Below are 23,735 nucleotides of genomic sequence, written 5' to 3'. Positions count from 1 at the left end.
TGATGATGATGATGGTGATGATGATGATGATGATGATGGTGATTGATGATGATGATGATGATGATGATGATGATGATGAAAATGATGATGATGATGATGATGATGATGGTGATTGATGATGATGATGATGATGATGATGAAAATGATGATGATGATGATGATGATGATGATGATGATGATGATGATGGTGATGATGGTGATTGATGATGATGATGGTGATGGTGATTGATGATTGATGATGATGATGATGATGATGGTGATTGATGATGATGATGGTGATGATGATGATGATTGATGATGATGATGATGATGATGGTGATTGATGATTGATGATGATGATGATGGTGATTGATGATGATGATGGTGATGGTGATTGATGATGATGATGGTGATGATGATGATGATGGTGATGATGATGATGATGATGATGATGGTGATTGATGATGATGATGGTGATGGTGATTGATGATTGATGATGATGATGATGGTGATTGATGATGATGATGGTGATGGTGATTGATGATGATGATGGTGATGATGATGATGATGATGATGGTGATGATGATGATGATGATGATGATGATGATGATGATTGATGATGATGATGGTGATGATGATGATGATGATGATGATGGTGATGATGATGATGATGATGATGATGATGATGGTGATTGATGATGATGATGATGATGATGATGATGATGATGATGATGATGATGAAAATGATGATGATGATGATGATGATGATGATGGTGATGATGATGATGATGATGATGGTGATTGATGATGATGATGATGATGATGATGATGAAAATGATGATGATGATGATGATGATGATGGTGATTGATGATGATGATGATGATGATGATGAAAATGATGATGATGATGATGATGATGATGATGATGATGATGATGATGGTGATGATGGTGATGATGATGATGATGAAAATGATGATGATGATGATGATGATTCTTTGATCATTGTTATTGTAATTAATATCAGTATTCTTATCATCATCATTATCATAACTATTGAAATCATCATCAGAAGCAACAATCGTCAATATTATTATTATTAAGTTATTAGTATTATGATTATTATATGTCCTTATTATTATCAGGACCGTCACCATTATCATTACTATTAGTGTTATTATCAATGCGAAACCTGTCTATTAAATAAAAGGGAGACTCTCTTCATTATTTTTCTTTGCTTCTTTCTTGATTTTCATTCAGACTTCAAGGCTTGTGCCCTATTGTGTAGTTAGCAAACACTCGGAGAACATTTTTGAAAAAAAAAATTAAAAACTCGAAAATTTTGAAACCAATATCAGCTAAAGATGTGGTACGTCGCAACACCAAACTAATTTGAAATTCATATTTAGCATTCAGAAAATACAACAGGAGCTATTACATTTCTCTTCATGTTATTATTTTGCAGATCTTTTTTGAGAGGGGGGGGGGGCTCGATCTTAACAACAGTTTCCAAAATGCAGTTTGTCAATACTTGCCCCAATTTTAAGAGACTCAAGTAAATTCTTGAATATATTTAGAATCAATATCAGAATAATTTACACCCTAAATATTAACCTTTCCAATTTATAGAACGATTTGTTGCCATGTATGCTATTGCTAGCTTTTTTCTTATTCCCACATCTTGATATGAAGAATCGCACTTTGTTAAAAGCGTAAATGATTCTTTATACAAAGAATTTGATTACTTGATATTTTTGCAAGGTTAACAAAATGCAAATCTTGATGTCAAGAACGGAATGTTGGATATTAGCCTATAGCTATGAGATTAAAATGAAAAAATAAAAAATAAACGGCTGGTCGCACGGACAGTATGTCGACATACATGGTTAACACCAGTGTTACATCTATACCGAATCAGCTGCGAATCCATCCAAATACACGTCTTCGGGTGGTTTCGGCAGTATTCTGTTCTCCCTCCACGAATGCGAGAAAATTCGGGAAGGATTCGCAAAAATTCGCTGAGGAATTCGACTCGTTTTGAAATGTTAAAACCAGCCGAATATCCTCTAAAATGCTCCCCAATGAGGCCACAACAAATTTAATTTGGGGCACAGTTGGGATGTATTCGGATGACATTCGGTTGGATTAGGGGAGGCATTCGGAGTAGTCTGGGCGCATTCGGTCTTATTCGTTCCGATTCGGGTCGTCATTCGGCTAAATTTTGGCCGCGTTTTGCTCGATTCTTGACACTATTCGAGAGGCATTCGGCTTTATTCTGTATGAAAACAATCGATTCGGGCCAATTCTGCACTTAATTGGAAGCTATTCGGGACCCATTCGCGTCATATTCGTTCCGATTCGGGTCGTCATTCGGCTCAATTCTTGCCGCGTTTGGCTCGATTCTTGACACTATTCGGGTGGCATTCGGCTTTATTCTGTATGACAAAAATTGATTAGGACCAATTCTGCGCTTAATCGGGACCTATTCGGGACCCATTCGTCTCTATTCGAGGAGCTCCCTGAGGTTCAAATTCCACCGAATCAATCCGGATTAGGCCATATTCGGGCAAAATCGGTCCGAATTTATTCGGGAGAACTCGGTTTTAGTGTAACCCTGGCTTAAAACGGCCGGGGCCCATCACAGAAAATCAACCCAACTTGACATTATGCCAATCAGACGCACTTAAATTTTATATTGAGATTAAACGCAACACTTTGTTTTCAACGGGCTCCTGTCGTAACAACCCCTTGATGTTTTCCCTTTCTTTGTTGTAAAAATGCTAGGAATCTTCGTCAAAACAGGATCTCTGCCACAAATAGAGCGTTCCACGCCACCACAATGCTACAACATTTGTAAGTCTTTAACTCTTAATACTAATCATTTATGGACGACTGCTAATTTATTCTTCTATTACTACTACTATTACTACTACTGCTACTAATACTAATACGGTACTACTACTACTACTGCCACCACCCCCACCCCCACACCACCACCAGTACTTTTGGGCCTACTTCTGCTGCTACTACTACTCTTACTACTACTACTACTACTACTACTACTACTACTACTACTACTACTACTACTACTACTACTACGACTACTACTACTACTACTACTACTACTACTACTACTACTACTCCTTCTACTATTACTACTATTACTACTACTACTACTACTAAAACGACGACGACTACTATTTCTGACTACTAATACTATACATGTTGAGTACTACTATTACTATACTACTCCTACTACTACTCCTACTACTACTACTACCTCTACTAGTTGCTATTCATAGCTCATTGTCTTTAGAGATCTATATATGTAATGCACTATTGATAAATTATTACTTTTTTCTATCTTTAACTTTTCAGAGACCTGAGTCATAATGCTCTTCCTCTTAATGAAAGAAGTCCCTTCATTGGGTTGACAAAACTGAAAACTTTGTATGTATTATATTTTATCTAAAAAGACGTCTTTAGTCATGTTTTGTTTTTATTGAATCTTTAACACAATATTATACCTCAATTGTACAGTAAAAAAAAATGAGTAACCTGTACAAATATCATGAAACATTCTTAAGTGATCGCATATTTTTTAAGATTAAAAAAATTTAAACGGAAGATTTAAAAATCCCAACGGTAGTAATAATTATTATACATGCTTATATATAGCGCTTTACACTTTATCAGAAGTCTCTATAAGCGTACTACATTAATGCAGCATAATTACCCTGGCTTTATCAGAACGGTTGTTACACGCTCTGCGTCTCAATGAATAAATTCCCACCTGGTACCCATTTACCTCACCTGGGTTGAGATAAATTTCTTTCTGAAGGAAAACACTATACATGGATTGGAATCGAACCCACGTCCGTCAGATTGTTAGACGAGAGCCATGGCCACTAGACCACGACACCCAATGTTCAAGTTTTCAAACAATAGCAATAGAAAATTATAATGTTCAATACTTTTGCTTAAAGGGATGCTCCGGGCTGAAAATATTTATATTTAAAAAATAGAGTAAAATTCACAAAGCAAAATGCTGAAAATTTGATTAAAATTGGATAACAAATATCGAAGTTATTGAAAAGAAAAAAAAAGACATGATTCAGCAAAACACAATAAGACACATAAGAATTATAAAACTAGACAAAACATGAGACCACAATAACGTTTCTGTCGCAAATACCTTAACGTTACATTGGAAACTGGTAAAATTTTGAAATAAAAAATCCTATCAAATCTATTGGTGACACAATACTGCAAGAGAAAGAGATCAAATATTTTCGATGGCCCTGTCCGTAATGAATCTGAATTTTTTACATAGGAAAAATTATGAATTTACTTTTTAAGATATAACTTCGAATTCTTATTATTTTTATCATCATCATCATAATATTTATTGTTTTTGGTATCAAATTGTGTATTTGTGTGTTTAGCAACTACTAGTAGTCTTTTACGCTACCTCGAATATACTCTGTGAGTAAAAAAAAATCGACACCTACATATCCAAAATGTAAGGAAAAATATGTCATAAATATGTATATATGACCGGAAAGATTAATTTCACCCAAGTAATTTGATAATATATTTATGAGGTATGTGTTAACGCGTGGATAATCAAGAGGTATTTTTTTAACATGATGTAAAGTTCAATTTGAGCCAAAGTTAGGTATGGCTGCAATGAATGAATCCAAATGCCAATGGTGTTATGAGTTTGTAAACAAATTTGCAAATCCTTATTTAATGAAATTGAGAAGTGATACTAAAAAGGGTTTATTAAACAATTCTAATGATAATGCTTGAAAAGGTTTCTTGCAATGGATTTTAATGCAACCCTATTACGTCATTGACATCTGGATACGTTAATTGCAGTCATGCCTTACTTTGGCGAAAATCAAAAGTTTACTGCAAAAAATACCTACTGATTGTCAAAGCGTTAAGACACACCACATAAATATGGCCTCAAATTATTTTGGAGCAGATCCTTTTTTCTGGCCATAATGATTATGTGTTCATAACATTTTCCCTTAAATTGAGAATTTGTGAATTGCCTTTATTTTTACTCACAATGTATATATATATATATATAAATATAGTCTCTATTCATAGGTTTATTCTTAATGATGTAGATTAATTTATGAGTGTCAACAATACATTGTGGGCGCGTCGTGGTCTAGTGGTTCTGACTCTCACCTTTCAAACAGCTGGTCGTGGGTTCGAATCCTAGCCATGGTGTGTTACTGTTTTCCTTCAGCATGAAATTTATCCACACTGTGCTGCACTCAACCCAGGTGAGGTGAATGGGTACCCGGCAGGAATAATTCCTTGAATGAACTGAGCGCCAGTGATGGTAGCTCGAGCTAAAGCCGGGGTAATGATAGCAGCGCTTTGTGTCCTCAGACCAAAGCACTATGTAGATCCAGCTATTATTTCTTTTATCATTATTATTATTACTATTTTTATTACTATTATCTTTCTATTTTACAGAAATTTAGAGTCAAATGGCATCGAAGAACTAAATCGAGGCAAATTCTTTCATCTATTGCAACTATTGTAAGATTTTTTTTCTACTGTAACACTTATTCCTTAAGCCTGTAATATTTCATTATATATTATTATTATTATCATTATTATTATTATTTATTTCGTATGTCTTGTTGCATAGAATGACGTAGAAGGGTTTAGCCCAGTGGATATAATCATCCCTCTCGTTTTTACTTATTTCAACACTGCAAAAATAGTTTGTAGTGTTTATACGTTGGTATACTTTTCGACGAAATGCTATTACCCTTTTCTGTATATCTTCAGTTGATTCTTTTCAATCTTACAGGAATCTGACCTCCAATAACATTATACGTATTGATGATGGGGCCTTTGCCGCTCTGAATAATCTTCAGTATTTGTAAGTTTTTGTTTTTTGTTTTTTCTTCTCATAATGAAGTCAATTTCAGCCCTTAATTGTATGTATTTTGAATTATGTTCTACTTGAAAGAAAATACGGTCACAGTGTGTCTTAGGTTTTTTCCCACTGTTTATTGACAGTGTGGAGAAAAATGCGAGCGCTCTGTCAGAAATTACAATGTTAAATTTGAGCGTATTAACAGTGCTTAAATCACATATTCGCATTGTCAACTACGTAAACACACAGTGAACACCCAGAGGTGTATGAAAAGGAGTTTACAGTGTGAAATTACATTCATACAGTGTTAAATTGGAGCATGTTAACAGTGTCAATCACATATCATCACATAGCCCACTATGTGAACACACCGTGAACATTCAGACGATCGAGGTGTCCAAAATGTGACATTATCTTCACATACTTAATTTTGAGCATTTTGATACTGTGAATCATATTCATATATATGTTTTATTTTTTACCCTTCCACATGGTTCGTTTATTGGAAATCAATATAATACACATTTTTCCTCAGTAAATAATTGAATAATCAACACAGTATATGTCATAAAATTTAAACTTAATTATACAGTATTCCATAAAATTGTTTAAAAATCATTTGTTTAAAAAAACTTGCAAGGTGTTAAAAATATCCGTACAAGTACTAGTAATGGATTCTTATCTGAGAGACTTAGTTTAGCAAAATAAAAACTGACCACCTTTTTGTGAATTTATTTTCTTTTAAATTTGTTTTATATAAATACTTTTCCATATCATAATACGATTTTACTTCTGATAAAATATGATTAAAAAACTTATATAATATGGTTTGCCAGTCAAGACAGCTGTGAATTTGCCTAGTAGAAGCATCCATTGGACCCATATCTTTGGTTATTATTCGAATTGCTCTGTTTTAATTTTCTGAACTTGTGAAATTACATCTCCTTAATCAAAATTAGGTTATGGAATGGATTTACGAATTCATTCCTGTTCAGACATGTTTACATGTTGTTTTGATCGACCTTAATAATTGGCAATTTTGCTGATCTTGTTACAATTCTCTTCAATGTGGACATCCCATCTTAACTTATCGTGTACATGAAAAACCAAATTATTTAAAATCTTTCTACTTGTTTTTTTTTATTTTATATACAAAAGAGCCTTTTATTAAAGCATGTTATCTGTTCCAAGTAACAGGCATAAGATTTTGTCGTAATTGATCTTTATGTTGTTATTATTCGTTCAGTCCACCAGGCTTTTGGACTCTTTAGTTAGGACATTTTCCAGTTCTTGTTTTTTATGAGAGTAATGAATGACCATGTCCTCTACATAAAGAAGAATTTCGCACTTATCAAAAGCAGAATTTATGTCATAAAAATAATGAACAATAGCGGTGCTTGTAAAGCGCCTTGTAGCACACCTTTCCGGGGCTCCGTCACATAAAAATTATTATATATTAACTGTACCATTCAATAAACTGTCCTGCTAATCAGCAAATCACAATCAAGTATTTCAGGGAAGTTACCAACCATTCGATGGAAAAGTTACTATAATAGTACCTTTTATGCAAAGGGCCGTAATCAACTTTTCATCATAAAGTGCATTATTGACACAATTTCTGATTTTGCTTATGGATGTTTATTTTGTGAACGATAGTTCACCATGTGAACACATTATGAACGCACTGTTTATTGTGAAATCATCTTCACCCTATTACGTCAATAACATACCAATATATATATATATATATATATATATATAATCTTACATGTTTTCGTGTCATTTTATCAAAGATTGATGGGCAATGAACAGCTCTCGTCACCTCTCACAGCCAATATCTTGAATGGTTTGGAATCCCTTCAATTTATGTAAGTTCAGCGGAATAAAAAAATCATGTTATTTATCGAAAGGTGTATCTGTTTGATTCCATAGCATAAATTCATAATTGATGTAGCAAAATCTTGAAAACAGTGCCTAGGTGTAGTTCATAATAATCAAGAGAAAGGAATAACAACGTTATGGAAACTACATGTTGCATCATTTTTTTTTCAGACTTGACCAGCGTATATTATTCATTATTGTTTACAGCTTGGAAGGACGACATGATACTTATTTTTGTCAACCCACTCATGTTCCGCATCTGTTGTTGAACTCATTACACTACATTAGAACTAAATAAATAATTTCAAACTTACTATATATTCGTGTTGCTCTAATATTGAAGAATGACTTGTTCCAGCGTGTCTGCAAGTTATATATATCTAGTGGTAACACCAAATGAAAGATACTAAACCCCTCAAAAAAAGTTTGGAAATCTGTGTTTGGCCATTAATTACTCCAAACTCCCAATTTCACACAATGCATATTTTAAATCATTCAAAAGATCATTTAATTTTCTTTAAAAATGATACCATGCTTACTATAATCATACCATCACGAAAAGAGCAGGATTTAAAAGTGTTGGATGAGGTCTGAATTGAAAAGCTGCAAAACGAGCAAAAAAAGTTTGGAAATCTGAGTTTGGCCATTAATTTCTCCCAACTCCCAATTTTACGCAATGCATATTTTATATAATTCAAAAGATCATTTAATTTTCTTTAAAATGATACCATGCTTGTTATGATCATGTCATCACGAAAAGACCAGGATTCAAAAGTGTTGGGTGAGGTCTGAATTGAAAAGCTGCAAAACGAGCAGAAATAGTCATGAAGGATCAATACAGAACATGATTCTTTTGTCTGTGTCAATAGATCTAGAGATGAAAATCCATCCAAATCAAGCCCCTGCTTCTGTAGTGATGGTTCTGTGAGATAACATGGTTTGAGTCGTGGTTTGAAATACTCATGCATGTTTGTCTGTTTGTTATGTGTTTGCTTGTGCAGATGTGTGTTTGATTCCATGTTAATGATAATGTTAAGGTGCATGAAAATAATTAAAAGAAGCCGCTGAGAAACTCACTCATCACCACTGAAAAAAGAAACAGTGACTTTCAATATTGTATCATTTTGCAACTTTTGAATTTTGACCTTGCCCCCACATTTCAAGGCACTGCACCTCCATGTGAACTATAATCATATCATGTAGGGTATAATTTTAAAGAAAATTAAATGCTCTATACATTAAAAATCAATAACACATTGATATTTACTAAAACCGAGGAGGGATTATCGATCAAATTCAGATTTCCAAACTTTTTTTGAGGAGTTTAGAAACCAAAATACAAAATGAATTGAATTGAGACGAATCTGACCCTTAACTTGAAAAAGGAAAATCAACAAATCATCAAATGATCCAAATGTTCATATCATGAGAAATATATTTTAATTATTTTAGTCTTACTTACGTCACGTGTCACGTGTTGTTCTTATAGATCCACCTCAGACTATCACATATGCTGTCTTCTGAAAGATGCTGTAAATGCAAAGTGCATCAAAACATCTTCACCTGGCCCTAATGAAAGATGTGGTAAGCTCTTGCCTGGTCGTACATTGACTATACTAGCTTGGGTATTATCATCCTCGGCTCTCACAGGAAACGCTGTCGTCATCCTACTTCGCTTGATAGACAACAAACTAAAGGTGGCTGAGGTGACCAACAGATTCTTGATCGGACAAGCCGTGGCAGACCTTTTTATGGGTATATACATGGTCTTGATCACATCCGCGGATGTCCAAAATGGCAAAGACCACTTCCTGATTGCGGATGTATGGCCCAAGTCCGGTAGGTGTTCGTTCGCCAGGTTGATTGGTTGGGTTGCTAACGAGGCGTCCGCTATTACGATAGTCCTCAGTACGATCGAGAGATTGATTTGTACAGCCACTCCTCGCGGACGAGTAACGTTCGTCGCCTCTGGTCTCATGCTTGCGATGTGTTGGCTGTGGACAATGGTGACTAGTGTCTTGATCACGGTCATTAGCGAGAACACTGACAAGAGATTTGGACTGGCTCAGTTTTGTATCCCTGTATTCTTCCACTCTGAGCCCCAAGACACTGGCTCCCTCACCATTACCAGGTCTGTCAACGGATCTGTTCTTGGGTCCTCTTACACACTGGAGGATACTGATATGCCTTATGTCCCAATTACTTCAACGGTCTACATGCTTCTCGCTTGGAACCTTCTGTCATCTCTCATCACTGAAATTTCTAATATAGTGATGCTGGTAAGAAAATGGCGGAGTATTCAGTCAGGTAATGCTGAATCTGATATCGGCCTTAACATACCAGGAACATCACCAAGTACCATAGCTGACACCACACCATGCATTGCACCTCATGACGAACATGCTAATGTTACTGATCATGATACCATAGCTTTTACAATACATGGTGCGAAAAGTGATGACAAAGGCGATACCATTCAAGATTCTGGTTCGTCTGTGGGTCTTACCTCGCGCACCCCTTCAAATTCACAGGCCAAACTCGATTCCCAATTGGACTTTGACACTGCAACAGGTATAAAGCCTGCTACTATACTTTCTCCCAGACTTCCCACATTGCCCTCTGCCTCAGCTGACAACACACCGTCTCCAGCATTTGATACACCCTTTGCAATACCCCTCATACCCATTACAGCATCTGACAACACAGAGATTTCGGCATCTGAAACACCCATGACAGCATCACCAACAGCCATAACAGCATCTGCTCCAGGATATCCAAGATCTGACGGTCCTGCTAGTAACTTATCCTCACGTTCAGCGATCCCTAACACAGTCCCTACTTCCCCTGATTCCATTCTTGATAGCCCATCCGAAAGTGAACCAGGCCATCCTACTGAAACATTGGCTGATGATGTTCCCAAAGTAGATGAACGGCACCTTCTTCACAGGGCCACTTTCCGAATTTCATTCCTCATCCTCATGGACATCTTTTCTTGGTTGCCTGCATGTACTCTTTGCTGGTTTTGGGTACCAAACGGGCGTTCTACCTAAATCGCTTTTTTCTTGGGCAGTCATGTTTCTGATCACAGTGAAGGCGGTTTTGAATCCTTTTCTGTTTACTTTCTTGTTCTATTTGGAGGACAGGAAGAATGAGGGCAATGCGTTGAATTTTGCTTTGAGAATGCCGAGAGACCCCAATGCGATCCCAAGCATAGACGTGGATGAGGCTGAGGAAGAACTTGGTGTAATGGACCAAACTATTGCTTTGACCTTCGGAATCATATAAGGTGATATACCATTAGGCCAAAAGACACCAGGGGGTCGTTTACCAGAAGAAAGGATCACCAGTCGTTCTTAAAGTCGCTCTTTACTTACGAACAGCTTTATGAAACACCCACCAGTATGTATAGCCAATGCAGGCCTACTCATTGGTTACTAAGGCAATGGCTTATCCATGCTATCAGTTTACAGATATGCATATGTATGTCTGCGTTTGCACAACATTTAATTCGACATTGGCGAAATGGCACATTGGTCGAACCGAAGTTCTGGATGTACATCGGATTTCTTTTATGTCGTATCATTTCATCCAGAGAATATTTATTAACACAAGTCGCAAGTCAAGTGTAGGAAGGCTCATTGCGGATTTGAATTTGCTTTTGTTTGATATCTGCTCAGTTCAGTTAAATCTGTGCCGTTTCTACAGATACTTTGTTCTTATTCATCACATCAGTCACTGTCCTACTTATCTAGTCATCTCCATTCCTTCTCTATGCAGGTATTCACTGATCACATCCATTTTCACCTTCACTCTCTTATTTCTCATTGGCTCTTCTTAACCGTCACGTAATCCTGATATTCTCTTTGGTTTGGTTGGTTGATGCTTATTCAAAGATGTAAATATGCATTTTGTTAAGCTTCAGAGTTGAGCCGAACAAAGTAGCACTGAGATTAAATTCAGTGCACTACCAGATATTATGTTCAAATTCAGTTCAGTTTGTTTGCCTTTTCCATTGACGAGTGGATACCATGCGCGACCATGGGGTCTCGAAAAGAACCCTAAACACGTATTTTCCATATTCTGAAAATGCACCCCTTAACAAGTATTGCCGTGTGAAACCCTACCCTTAACAAGTATTGAAAACAAAACGATACTCTTGGCAAATTTTCCCTGAATTGACCCCCTAAACCAGTACAGCGATATTTTTATTGTTATGTCACGGACGTCGGTAGTCGGTTTTACCTTTACCTACATCATTGGGTTTAGTGCAGCCCCATCTCCCACATCTAGCGCAAATCGGCTACTAGTACTCTAAACACGTAGTGTTGACTCTTGGTGCCAAAGTACATCCTTTATAAAACATTTTTTACACCCTCGTAAAATTAACAACCCTAAACACGTAGCTTTCCTAGCGAAAATAGATACCCTTTTTTCATTATTTTAGCGTTTTTGATACCCTTATTACGTTACGTACGTAACGTGCCCTATCTTGAAAAAGACATCCTTTTTACGTGTTTTTTGGTCGCGCATGGTATCCACTCGTCAATGTAAGTGCCCCCCCCCCCAGGGGTTTTGCTATTTATCCTTTTTTTTGTTGACGCTGGATTGGGTACTGAGTTGCTGCTTGGAACTCTATTTGTACCCCTAAAGGCACTTATATTTTCACAACCTTACACCAATTATTGAATGCCTGTCCGGGGAACATTTACTTCTTCTATTTTTACTCCATAATTACCATTGTAACAATGCTTGTCAGCCAATCAAATTCAAGGAAAATTGTCAGATCTGGCAATGAAAGTGTTGGTGAAACGCTCCCTTGAATTATCACATTCACCTCGGTAAACCTTTGATGGCTGTAGGACTAGCTTTTCAAAGTTGTAGTTTCTGTATTTTAAGAGCTCTAATGTTGTTAATTTGTATATTATATTAGATTTTAGGTGTTATGTACTCGTAACTTTGGTTTACATTTCTGAATGAATACATAGCACTCATATCTCTTTACCAGGTTCCACTTTTTTTTTTCAGTTCTAAAATTTAGTGTAAGAATTCACGATACATTCCACCGTTGATTATCTTTCTTACGTCTTTAAACTTGTAAATTGTCATATATGGACTTGTTTGCTTTAAGTAAACCATCATATGTGCGTAGACTTTAAATTGTAAATTCATATTAGATACAAGTGTCGGTCTATACATGATTATGTACATGGTCTGGTGTGTTTTAATAATTTACAGGAGGCGCGAAATTGGGGGTGGGGGCTGGGTGGGCCTCAACCCCCCCCCCCAGCTTTTTTTCCAAATTCCTGTACAAAAACGTAAAAATTACCTTTTTTTGCATGGTCAGCCCCCCCCCCCCCCCCGCCACTTCAAAACCATTCCGCGGCCCCTGCTCTATTTAGACGGTTGCACGTCAGACAGTGTTCTGTAAATTTGTGTGTTGCCTGTGAATGGCTGTACTTTCTTCAGAGATTACACATCACGGATGACAAGCACTAATCGTAAAGCTATATAGGCCTAATATAAATAATTAGCATCAGCTCAAATAACTCGTCATCGAAATTGCGTCATTGAAAATTCCTTGCGCCAACAGTGTCAAGGTTGGGGGTTCGAAATCAAGCAGGTCTCGGCCGATGGACCTAAATTTAATTACGATGTTTTTCTCTTTCTTGTTACAAATTGAAGCGAGACTTTAAAATACAAATAGTGTATATAAGCTTGTAGAGTGACTCTAAGAACGGGCTATTTGTGGTATGGTGAGGATACGGGAAAAATAGTCGTAGTTTCGTCGCCTGGGATTCGTACGATTTTGAAGATATTATTTCTCATGTTACATAATGTACAGATATCAATTAAACATCAGTTCTTAATCGCTCCAGCGAAACGCAAGATATTATGATTTTTAATTACAATATTTACTCCTTCGGAAAAAGGGGAACACATAATCACTTAATGGCATTTAATATTTTAGGTAGGTGAATATGTAGTAAATAAGCTTGGTCTGATTTTAAGGGTATATACACTTTATTTCTGCCGAGTTCTGTCTGTATATAAACCTTATGTACATAATGTACTACGTGTGTCTAAGTGAGGTTTTACTCGTTTTACAACCAGGACTGTTGTAAAAGATGCAATGCCATATGTTGCAATGTTCCATTATTCTCCCACGTTTGGGACTAGAAATTTCAACGACATTACTTTTCGTTATCTAATGAGGTAGTTCAAAATCAGATACAAAGGTGTAATTGAATTTGTTAATGTTGGTGATGGTATGTAGATTAATAATCAAATAAATATGAAAATATAAAAGACACTATTCTTGTTTGAGTATATTATTTGTGATAGTAAAGCACGAATCATCGATTTAAAACAGGCCAATGATCATTTCACCATCTGTCAGATCAGATTCTTAAAGTACGCATAAAGGCAAAATATTTTTTTTCTTCAAAAAATCATTTCAGGGGGATATAAATGTAACCCTACAGATCTGCATATTTCATTTAGGATTTGAGTTATACTTGGCCTACTATGACTATATGTGACCTGCCACCCCAAAACCAACAATAAGTCGACCAAAATGAATATTGAGATTTTTATTGAGCTTGAAAATTCACTTCCTAAGCTTTAAAATGATTATGTTAATATTAACCAACAATAACCATTACAGGTACTTGATTGAATGCAGAGGAAATTCAGCAAGAGCTGGGAATTTCCAGGATGATACTTGTAGTGACTCAAGATTTCTATTTATATCTAAGTAGCTGTTTGTAATGTACGTGTATATAATATTTGCTATCTAAAGGAACTGTTGCTGGCCTAGCGCCATATAAAATATCACTATTATTATTATCATTATTAGAAAATAAGAACACAATGTGCATCCTGTGTAATCTCAGTGAAACTTCCGAACAAGTAGTATCTAAGAAACTCTTGTATCTTTTCTTTTATTCAACTTCACGACTTCAAATTCTTACAGTATAAAGAAGAAGATTTTTTTTTTTTTTTTGGGGGGGGGTGGAGACTAATTTACTATTTTGGCTATTTACAGAGAACCTTACCTGGCGACTTATTTGTTGTTTTGGGGTGGTAGCTAGGTCACATATACTCGAAATAGATCTGCTCGGTTACTGTAATCTGCAAGAATATGACTTCTAACCTGTTTTTTATGAATTTCTTGACCATCCACATGCATGTACATATGTGTGACTCAAATCACTCTGAATCATGATAATGGTTTTCAAGTGTTATCAAAACCCTTGTGTTATGACTGAAAGTCAGGAAAAAAAATTCAGTGCAAGTGAAATTATCAGTACAAGTTGAATATCTCTAGTAACGTGTCCTTTAATGTCCTCAATGGAATCAATGACTGATTGAGGTGAAAGTGATGAATGATAAAAGAATTGGAAATACAGTATTTATTTGCATTCCTTAGTAACATTGTACAATAAAAATCATACAAATAAACATTACATTTATAAGGTTTGCCTCCCACCCCCCCCCCCCACCTCCAAAAAAACCTAAAGGGAGGTGTGGTAAGCAAAAGAAGCATAGCTTGTTAATTAGGTCCATCAGACATGTCAGAAGAAAAAAAATGTAGGATGGGGGTCGAGTGTCCGGACACTAAAATTTCGAAGCCTTCTTTTTTGTCTGTAGATTACACTAAATATAATTCAAATAATTGTAATCATCTTCTATTTCGTTCTCTATGATATTGCCCAGCATTTCGTACTAGAAATTGATGAAACTTCGCTTGTTAATTTCTACAAATGGCTGTTTAAAATCGATTGTCCGGACACACAACCTGTTCGGAAACACAACAACTGGGTATATATTACATGTTACAAATACTTGAAAGCAAGACTTACTATGACATCGAAACACATTTACAACATGCAAGTTAGAATTATAACCCTATTTATCATGAACTAATGATGCAAAACATCAATTTTCTGATATTTCGAGGTCGCTGACCCTAATGTCATTGACCTCTATAGACGTCAGTAGAGGTCAAATCTTACTTACATCCTTCCATTTTAAAATGAAGCCTATGGTAAAATATGACATAAGTGGAAGTTTAATGCTTTAATCATAAATTTTGAAAGTGTTATGGTCAGATCAGTCTTTGTGCTACTACCAATAATCATGAAAATTCTCACTATGGCAACCATTTTGGATTTATGCAAATTATACATCTTTCCACTTCTGGGATTTTTTGGACTTTTAGTATGTCATTTTGGGAACTTCAGGGAAATGCATTGCGGTGAAAAAAAAAAAATATTGCAATTTGTTTGCGGTTGATTCTCAAAATCTGCTATTTTTCCTCGACTATATTAAAACAAAACCAAACAAACTTGCAATGTGTTCTTTTTTAAATTGATTTTTTGGCTTCCAATAGTTTTAGCGCATAGATCATGGCTTAAACCGGACCTCAATTATGGCCCATAATTTTTGATTATGCATATCACAGTTTGAAATGAATAAATAATGAACAACAAATCGCTCGACAAGGTTTTTCTTTTGAGATTAGTTTGAAAAAAAAGCACCAGGTAATCCAACAAAATTATTTGATGACAATCTAAAATAGATTAATATCCAAAAGTGCTTGTTTTGCACCTGGACCTAAGATAATACTTTTTGTAAGAAAGAGTCTCTTACGAGAAAATTGTTCATAATTGATTCATCTCCTCTTTTGCCAAGGAAAGTAAAACATAAGTATTACTATGAGAAAATGATAAATGGAGAATGTCGAGAGAAGAATAACTTTGACTGACTGATAAAATCATACTTACACAATAAAAGTAAAATTGGGTCAAAAGCTTACCCCTGAGGCACTCCCTCATGAATTAATTCTTTTTGAGATCTACAACAAAAACAGTACTCAAATATTTAAAAGCACTTATAGGCATGATTGGCCTACTATTGTTAAATGACCTTGTCAAAACATTAAAAAGGGAACTATACATTCGCTGCAAACAGTGGTGCGTCGTTTTGTGGCTTACCGATGAAAATTTCTTTAATAGCAGCACGGAATTTGGGGTACTGTGATGTGTAGATGAATGGGTTGATTGAAGAGTTTATAAAGGTGATGAGGTTGAGGATATCCCTGAGGGTGCTGTCAAGGTAGCCTTTAGCGGATCCGTTAAAAGAGATGATTACCCATGCAATCTGACTTGGTGCCCAGCAGATGATGAACGCAATAACTACAGTGAGCATGACCTTGATGATGCGGTTTCTGGCCTTGATGTGAAAGGACTGACCGGATTTCTGAGACAATGTTTTATCGTGACGACGAGACTGCAGATTAAGAGAGTAGGCCATTGCAGTCTGGGTGAAGATCATCAGCACCACTGGAATAACTAACCGTATCAAAAAATTGATTAAAGTGAATACTTTCAATTGCCTCAGTCGCGATGGGACATTGGAGGCAGTCGCAACACAAGTGTTTTCCTCGGAAAAGTTCTCATCCAGCATCGGCTTGATATCAATGAAATAATAGCAACAGGAGAGTAGGGAGAATAACCATGTTGAGACGATGAAGATGTAAACGCGTCGGATGGAGAAGATTTCGCGGAAGCGAAGGGGGTAGCGGACAGCAACCAGACGTTCCACGGACAATCCCACTAGAATGATTGTAGATGTAATGACACAAACCCAAGTGAGGAACTCATAAAGGATGATGCGGCAGTACAACGCCCCTAGGATTGATGCAGGAACCTGAGCTGCTTGAGGAACTGGGATATTGCACAAAGATGTCAGCAAATCCGAGATGGTTAGGGCTAGGATGAGGACATCTGTCGAATTCGAGTTGAATTTGCGTACCCCAATGACAACGACTACCATAGCATTGCCAAAGACACCCACTAGAGAGAGAATCAGTTGCATGATGATGTTCCAATCCCAAGAAAATTCCCATTGCCAATCACCAGTCCCCGTGGCATTTAAATCTGTTGGCAGATCATTGAAATAGACAGTGGTCGAGTGGCTGCTAAATACTTGAATGGCTGCTGACTGTCTTTGACTTCGGTCAGACGTCAAAGAGTTCTCCGGCAATGGACGTACAGTGTTACTCGCCATTTCATCAGATGGTGATGTCCTCTGAGTGATCGGAGTAGCTGCAAAGTTGGCCCAACTATTCTCGGATGATGACGTCGGCCATGGTACCTCTATATCTGTGATCACGGTTCCTGATGTCTGCTCCATGACATCCGTGACATATTCAGAAGAATTAACCACTATGACCAATGCAACTACCAATAATCGAAGTCCTGTCCGACCGATACTACGCTTTATGCACATCTCCATGTTTGCTATCAGTTTATTCAGACTTTTAAAACAGGTATGCTTCCTCTTCACTTTTGGACCGTTATGAATTCGATGGACGCAAGTAGAACGTTGGACCGGGGGCTTCTTATATTGTGTTGTTCTTGTCCGATGTCCATGAACTTGAAATAACTTTTATTAGGCTTGCCCTCTCTAAATGGTGTCTGCAGTAAACAAAAATGAAATAAAACAATCATAGTAGGTATTATATGCGTAGAGAATTCATCAACAGCCCAAACTGCGGGCCAAACTGCTAATTGTTCTTAAAGATGAGAAAGAGGAGCCTCACGCTGACATACAGAACACCCTGCATTGCAAAATATTTTTATCAAACCTCTTGATCGACCCGGTACTCTTCCTCTAATCGAGTATGCCGGTCAACGCGTTTCTTATACTTTAATATAGATCCAAATAATCATGATTGCTTGTTTCCAGTTTTTGCTCACTTTGATACTTTGAATATACTAGGATCCGATGCCCATTAATGCCCCGTTTTGTGCCAGAAGCCCCCTGAAAGAATGCGATGCGTATCGGCCTTCCTATTTTGCTTTCACAAATAATCCTTCATTTATCGATAATATTACCTCTAACTTTTGAACCTAACAAGTTAATTTGTTAGTTAATTCACTTCGAAATATTTTTTGCACAACTGAAGCAGAAACAGGCTAAAAGTGAACGTATTTTGAAAAGAAACTAAACAAAAGCTCAATATTCATTTATCTATGGGACTTATTCCTAGTCAGCACAAATTTGTACCCTCAGTCATACTTTTCACTGATGCCAGAAAATTGACATCGACTGTTGATATCATTGATTTGCTATATGTATTATAACAAAACAAATTCAATGAATGCATTTTCCCCTATCACACCTATTAAAAGCCTCAATATTTAACGATCTTCTTCAGACGTAAATGATTGTGTCATTGACCTGAAGAAGATGAAGGATTGTCGAAAATTGTAGGCGTTAATAAAAGTTTATTTGGCAAAAAACATTAATCGGATTTTGTAATGGTAGGCGTAGATTAAATCGAAGTTCCCCAGAGCTATCCTTCCTTTTAAAAACTTGATGGAATAAAATGAACATTTTAAATAACAAAAGTTTTCAAAAGGGAGGATAGTTCTGAGGAACCAATTGTTTTACACCTACCATTATTCTCGTACCCCCACTTTCTTTCACAACACTGAAATAGAACGTGTTGCCAAATATATGTATAATTTCTCACTTTTAAACTCTAAAAACAGAGAGTAGAAATTTACCCAATATTGAGTAGGAAAGGAAACATGCAAGTTTGCTGGGTAATGCCCCCCCCCCCCCAGAAAAAAAAAGATATTGGGCAAATAATGCATGTTTGAATTAAGGGTAAATTTCAACGCAACATTGTGTTGTTAAAGAAATGGGGTACGAGAATAATGGTAGGTGCATAGCTTAAATCAATTGGTTCCTCAGAACTATCCTCCCTCTTGAAACAAAATCTTTTTACCCAACAAGCATGCATGTTAATCATTTTACCAAATACTGGGTAAACTTTTTAGAGTGTAACAAACAAAGTTTTCATGAGTAAGTATATAGCGAGAAAAATAGCTTAGTTACAAGTTTTGGAGTTATGTGAGAAGGAAATGAGCAGTTTGTTTTGCAAATGAACATAGACTCATGATTTGCTGATGAAAAAAAAATGAAGTCGAAATGACAATCAAAATACTTATATAACCAGATTTTGTTAGAAGATTCCTCTTTAAAACTGAATACGAAAACTCACCCATGACGACTGGTGGTAATGAAGAAATGTCTTGGAATATAAGATGAGTCGGCTAACCATTTCTTTATATACAGTGTGGAATACACTGCACTGATATTAATATTAGAATCCAAAATACGTTATCCTCATAAATGCAATGACGCTTTCATATTAATTAACTTTTACTGAGTATTATGAAATTTAGAATCATCTTTTGAAAGGCGTGTTAAGCACATGAAGTGTGTGGAAATTGCTGGTGAGTGTGCGGGCGGATGTTGAGTGAGCATGCGCAGAATGCCTCAAATTTTCTTCGATGTTAAGCAGCGTTATGTAAGAAAGTATCTTTTTATAAACATTTTCTTTCTGTTTGGAGGGTTCTGTTTGGAAGTAATCCTCAAGCCCCACCCCTTACCACACTCGACAATATTTGTTATGTGATGGAAATAATAGGCCGGTGTTAAAGTGAAACTTCGGAAAATGAACCTAAAATGTCGGAAAACTTTCTGTAATAATAATCATAATGATATTGATAATAATGATTTTTCAATTTAATTTTTTTTTCAATTTCAATTTATTTACCATCTTTAAAAATAAGCAGATAAAATCTGACATGAAATACAAATACATTTGTTTAAAAATGGATGGCAGGATATGTTTACGAATGGAGGGATACCCATAATAAGCAAAGTGTTTGTAAGCAGGGTCCCAACATACACTATACATTTGAGGTTAACATTATAATACAAATTATACATTAAAATACATATGTAACAATAAACACACACATACACCCACATCTCTATGCACATAAATTAGAGATGGAGAGAGAGAAACAGAAAGAGAGGGGAGACAGTGAAAGAAGAGGTAGGAAGAAAAGAGTCATGATAAGTACCATACACAGTTCCTCAAACCATAATGATAATAATAATAAAAGGAAGAACAATAGTAATAATAATAGAAGTAGAAGTAGTGATAATGATAATAATAATAATAAATAAATAATAATAATAATAACAATAATGATAATAATAACACAGGTTGTAGGGTGATTCATACGGATGTTTCAGGTGGGCTAATGACAAGCAATAAATCTATTAACGATGTTAAAAAAAACATAATCGTGAAAACTTCCACCCTACGTGCCTGGCTGTGTCAGGGGGTTAACTAAATTTCTTCTCTATTTCTACTTGTTAGTACTAGTTTAAATGATAACAAAAGCATTACATTTACACATCACAATAGAGTTTACTTGCTTCTTTCATACTGCATTTTATTCTTTTTTTTTTCGTCTCCAATGACCTTGTTATATCCGATATCGTCAACACCTTCCTAATACAAGTACTTATGCAATACTTAATTCTAATCACGCAAGTATTGTCTTTCATGGACAAATGATTGATAATAAAGATGTTAACAAGTACATTGGCAAACAATTGTTCAGCGAATAAGTGAGCTCATCCTTTTGAATTCAACGAGTTATCGCAAATGATTATTCCTTTTCAATCGACGTCAAATGTGACGAGCCATCATGCGCGGAACCTCTTTTCATTCAATCCCCTTTCAAGTGGATTTAAGAAGCTTAATGAGAAAATCTAGGGCATTTGTAATCCGTGTTCCCCTCCCATCTCTCTCTCTCTCTCTCCCAATAATTCTCCATCATCTCTCCCATTCCCTTCCTTCCACCGCTCTCCCATCTTTTCTCACCCCCCTCTCTCCCATTTTTTCTCACTCACTCCCCCCCCCCCCTCTCTCTCTACCTTCCTCCTAGCTACCTCTAGCTCTCATCGTCTCTCCCATTTTTTTCCTCACTGACCCCCCCCCCCTCATCCTCTCTGTCACCCCGACCCCCCTCTACCTTCCTTCCACCTCTCTCCCTGTAGCACTCATCCTCTCTCCCATTTTTACCCACTCTCTCTCTTTCCCTTACTCATCCTCTCTGTCACCCCCCTCTCTCCCTCTAGCTCTCATCCTCTCTACCATCCTTTCTTCAATTTTATTTCCTCACTCCCTAATTCCTTCCAATCCTCTTCCATCTCTCCGTCTCTCTCTCTCCCATCATTTCCTCATCCTCTTCTTTCCATCTCCATATAATTTCTCTTTTCATCTCTATCCTCCACTTTGTCTCGTATTCACTTCATTCTTCTATTATGAATGTAGCTGACAATGATATGATACCATATTTACAAAGAATCAACAAGTCTGTCGGTGTCAACTGTTATAGATTGGTATTCCTATTTGCCAGTTAAAGACCTTTATCAAATCTCTACAGGTTTGTAACCTATAAAGTAACATTCTCAGAAGTGTAGTCTTGTAATATAGACCCACTTGAATAATAACACATTAACTCACTACCCAATACAAAGTTATCCATAGTCCATACTTCAATTATTGTTCATGCATTACCAAGTAGAAAACAAGTACATTTCCTCTCAAATATATTATTAGTGTCTTCATGAAAATAAATCTATAGCATTTATTTATTCTCTGAAAAGGTAAAAATCAAGACTAGCTATCTATAACGCACAGTCAATGAGAAACGAAGTTTGAATAAATTAATGAGACTATAAAAGGATGTAGTGACTAATATGAGCTGCTGGTCTCTGTCATACTTCATATTTTAATTCATTTTTATATGAAATAAACAAACATATTCCAATCAAAGTATGAAGGAGATTGTATGACCTCTTCAATACAGTGAGATAACACAGTAATTTTATGCTAGGAAAAATCTATCCTGACAAACCTAGAATACAAGGAACATATTTGATTTCATGTAATAACATACAAAGAGACATATTGACTTTTATTTTACCATGAACAAAATGTACATAATCCAGACTTCATAGAGAGCATACATATGACACAACGAGCAAACTATATGTGGTTTACACCTTGCTTCACAGGGGGGCGGGGGCCTGTTGAATGAATTTTGACTACACATAATGCGTTATTTTAATATCTTAAGTGTAGTTGCTGTCTTGGTTACTTTCTCGTATTAGGGCATGATTTCAGATTTTGTTGGATTGCACCTGCACATGCTCAGTGGGGTACCGGTCTCCAGATACTCTCTGGCATGTCAGGAGTGGGTGGGTTAATTTGTGCCCGTTTCTATTTCTATTACTGCTCTTGTATTGTACATATGTTTATTATCATGTTTGATTCTTGTTACCTTGGTATTTTTTTCTTATGCCTATTATTGCCATTGTTGTAAGTTGTTATATTTCTTCTATGCCCCCAGGAGGGGCCGTCAAAGAAATAAAATCATTGTCATTGTCATTGTCATTGTCAATGGCATAATTTTGTTTGCCAGATTTTTTGTTAATTTGCCATGTTTTTATGGCAAAAGTTTTATGCCACGGGCATAAGGAGTAAAAGTCAGCGAAAACAAATTTCATCATTCAGTTTAGAATTTGATTAAGATAGCCAAGGGAAACTGAGCTTGATAATATATCCCATTATCAGTTCATTAATTTGAATAAAGCCAATGTTATGTAACTGTTTTTTCCATTAATAAATCCCTTAAAAATATTGCTCCTTTGTTATTTTTCATCTGGTTTTGTTTACCATCTTTTCTATATCGCTTCAATGATCTGAGTCATCTTATTACTTGATTGACACAGCTTGAAATACTGAAATTGTATCATTTCGTTTCATCCCGTTTGACTACACAGTCATATGACTTCAGGCAAAAAGGCTCCAAAACAATTGAATTGAATCAAACAATTGAATCGAATCAAACAACTGAATGGTATCAAACTGAACAGGTTTTATTCCCGGGGGCCACTTACATTGACGAGTGGATACCATGCGCGACCAAAAAAAACACGTAAAAAGGATGTCTTTTTCAACATAGGGCACGTTACGTACGTAACGTGATAAGGGTGTCAAAAACACAAAAATAATGAAAAAGGGGT

General features: G+C 36.1%; 1 protein-coding gene across 1 annotated transcript; it reads right to left on the bottom strand.

Moving 5' to 3' along the window:
• Positions 1–15,089: 15,089 nt before the first annotated feature.
• On the bottom strand, positions 15,090–20,030 carry LOC135157778 (galanin receptor type 2-like). Its single transcript, XM_064114654.1, has 2 exons — positions 19,843–20,030; positions 15,090–18,247 (listed from the first exon to the last, which is right to left on the bottom strand). Exon 2 carries the CDS (start codon positions 18,063–18,065, stop codon positions 16,719–16,721), a length of 1,347 nt encoding a protein of 448 aa, XP_063970724.1. The 5' UTR covers positions 18,066–18,247; positions 19,843–20,030; the 3' UTR covers positions 15,090–16,718.
• Positions 20,031–23,735: the final 3,705 nt, after the last annotated feature.

Source organism: Lytechinus pictus, unplaced genomic scaffold, assembly GCF_037042905.1.
Source record: "Lytechinus pictus isolate F3 Inbred unplaced genomic scaffold, Lp3.0 scaffold_20, whole genome shotgun sequence".
NCBI classification, from domain to species: domain Eukaryota; kingdom Metazoa; phylum Echinodermata; class Echinoidea; order Temnopleuroida; family Toxopneustidae; genus Lytechinus; species Lytechinus pictus.
This window is presented reverse-complemented; position numbering and strand designations above follow the sequence as displayed.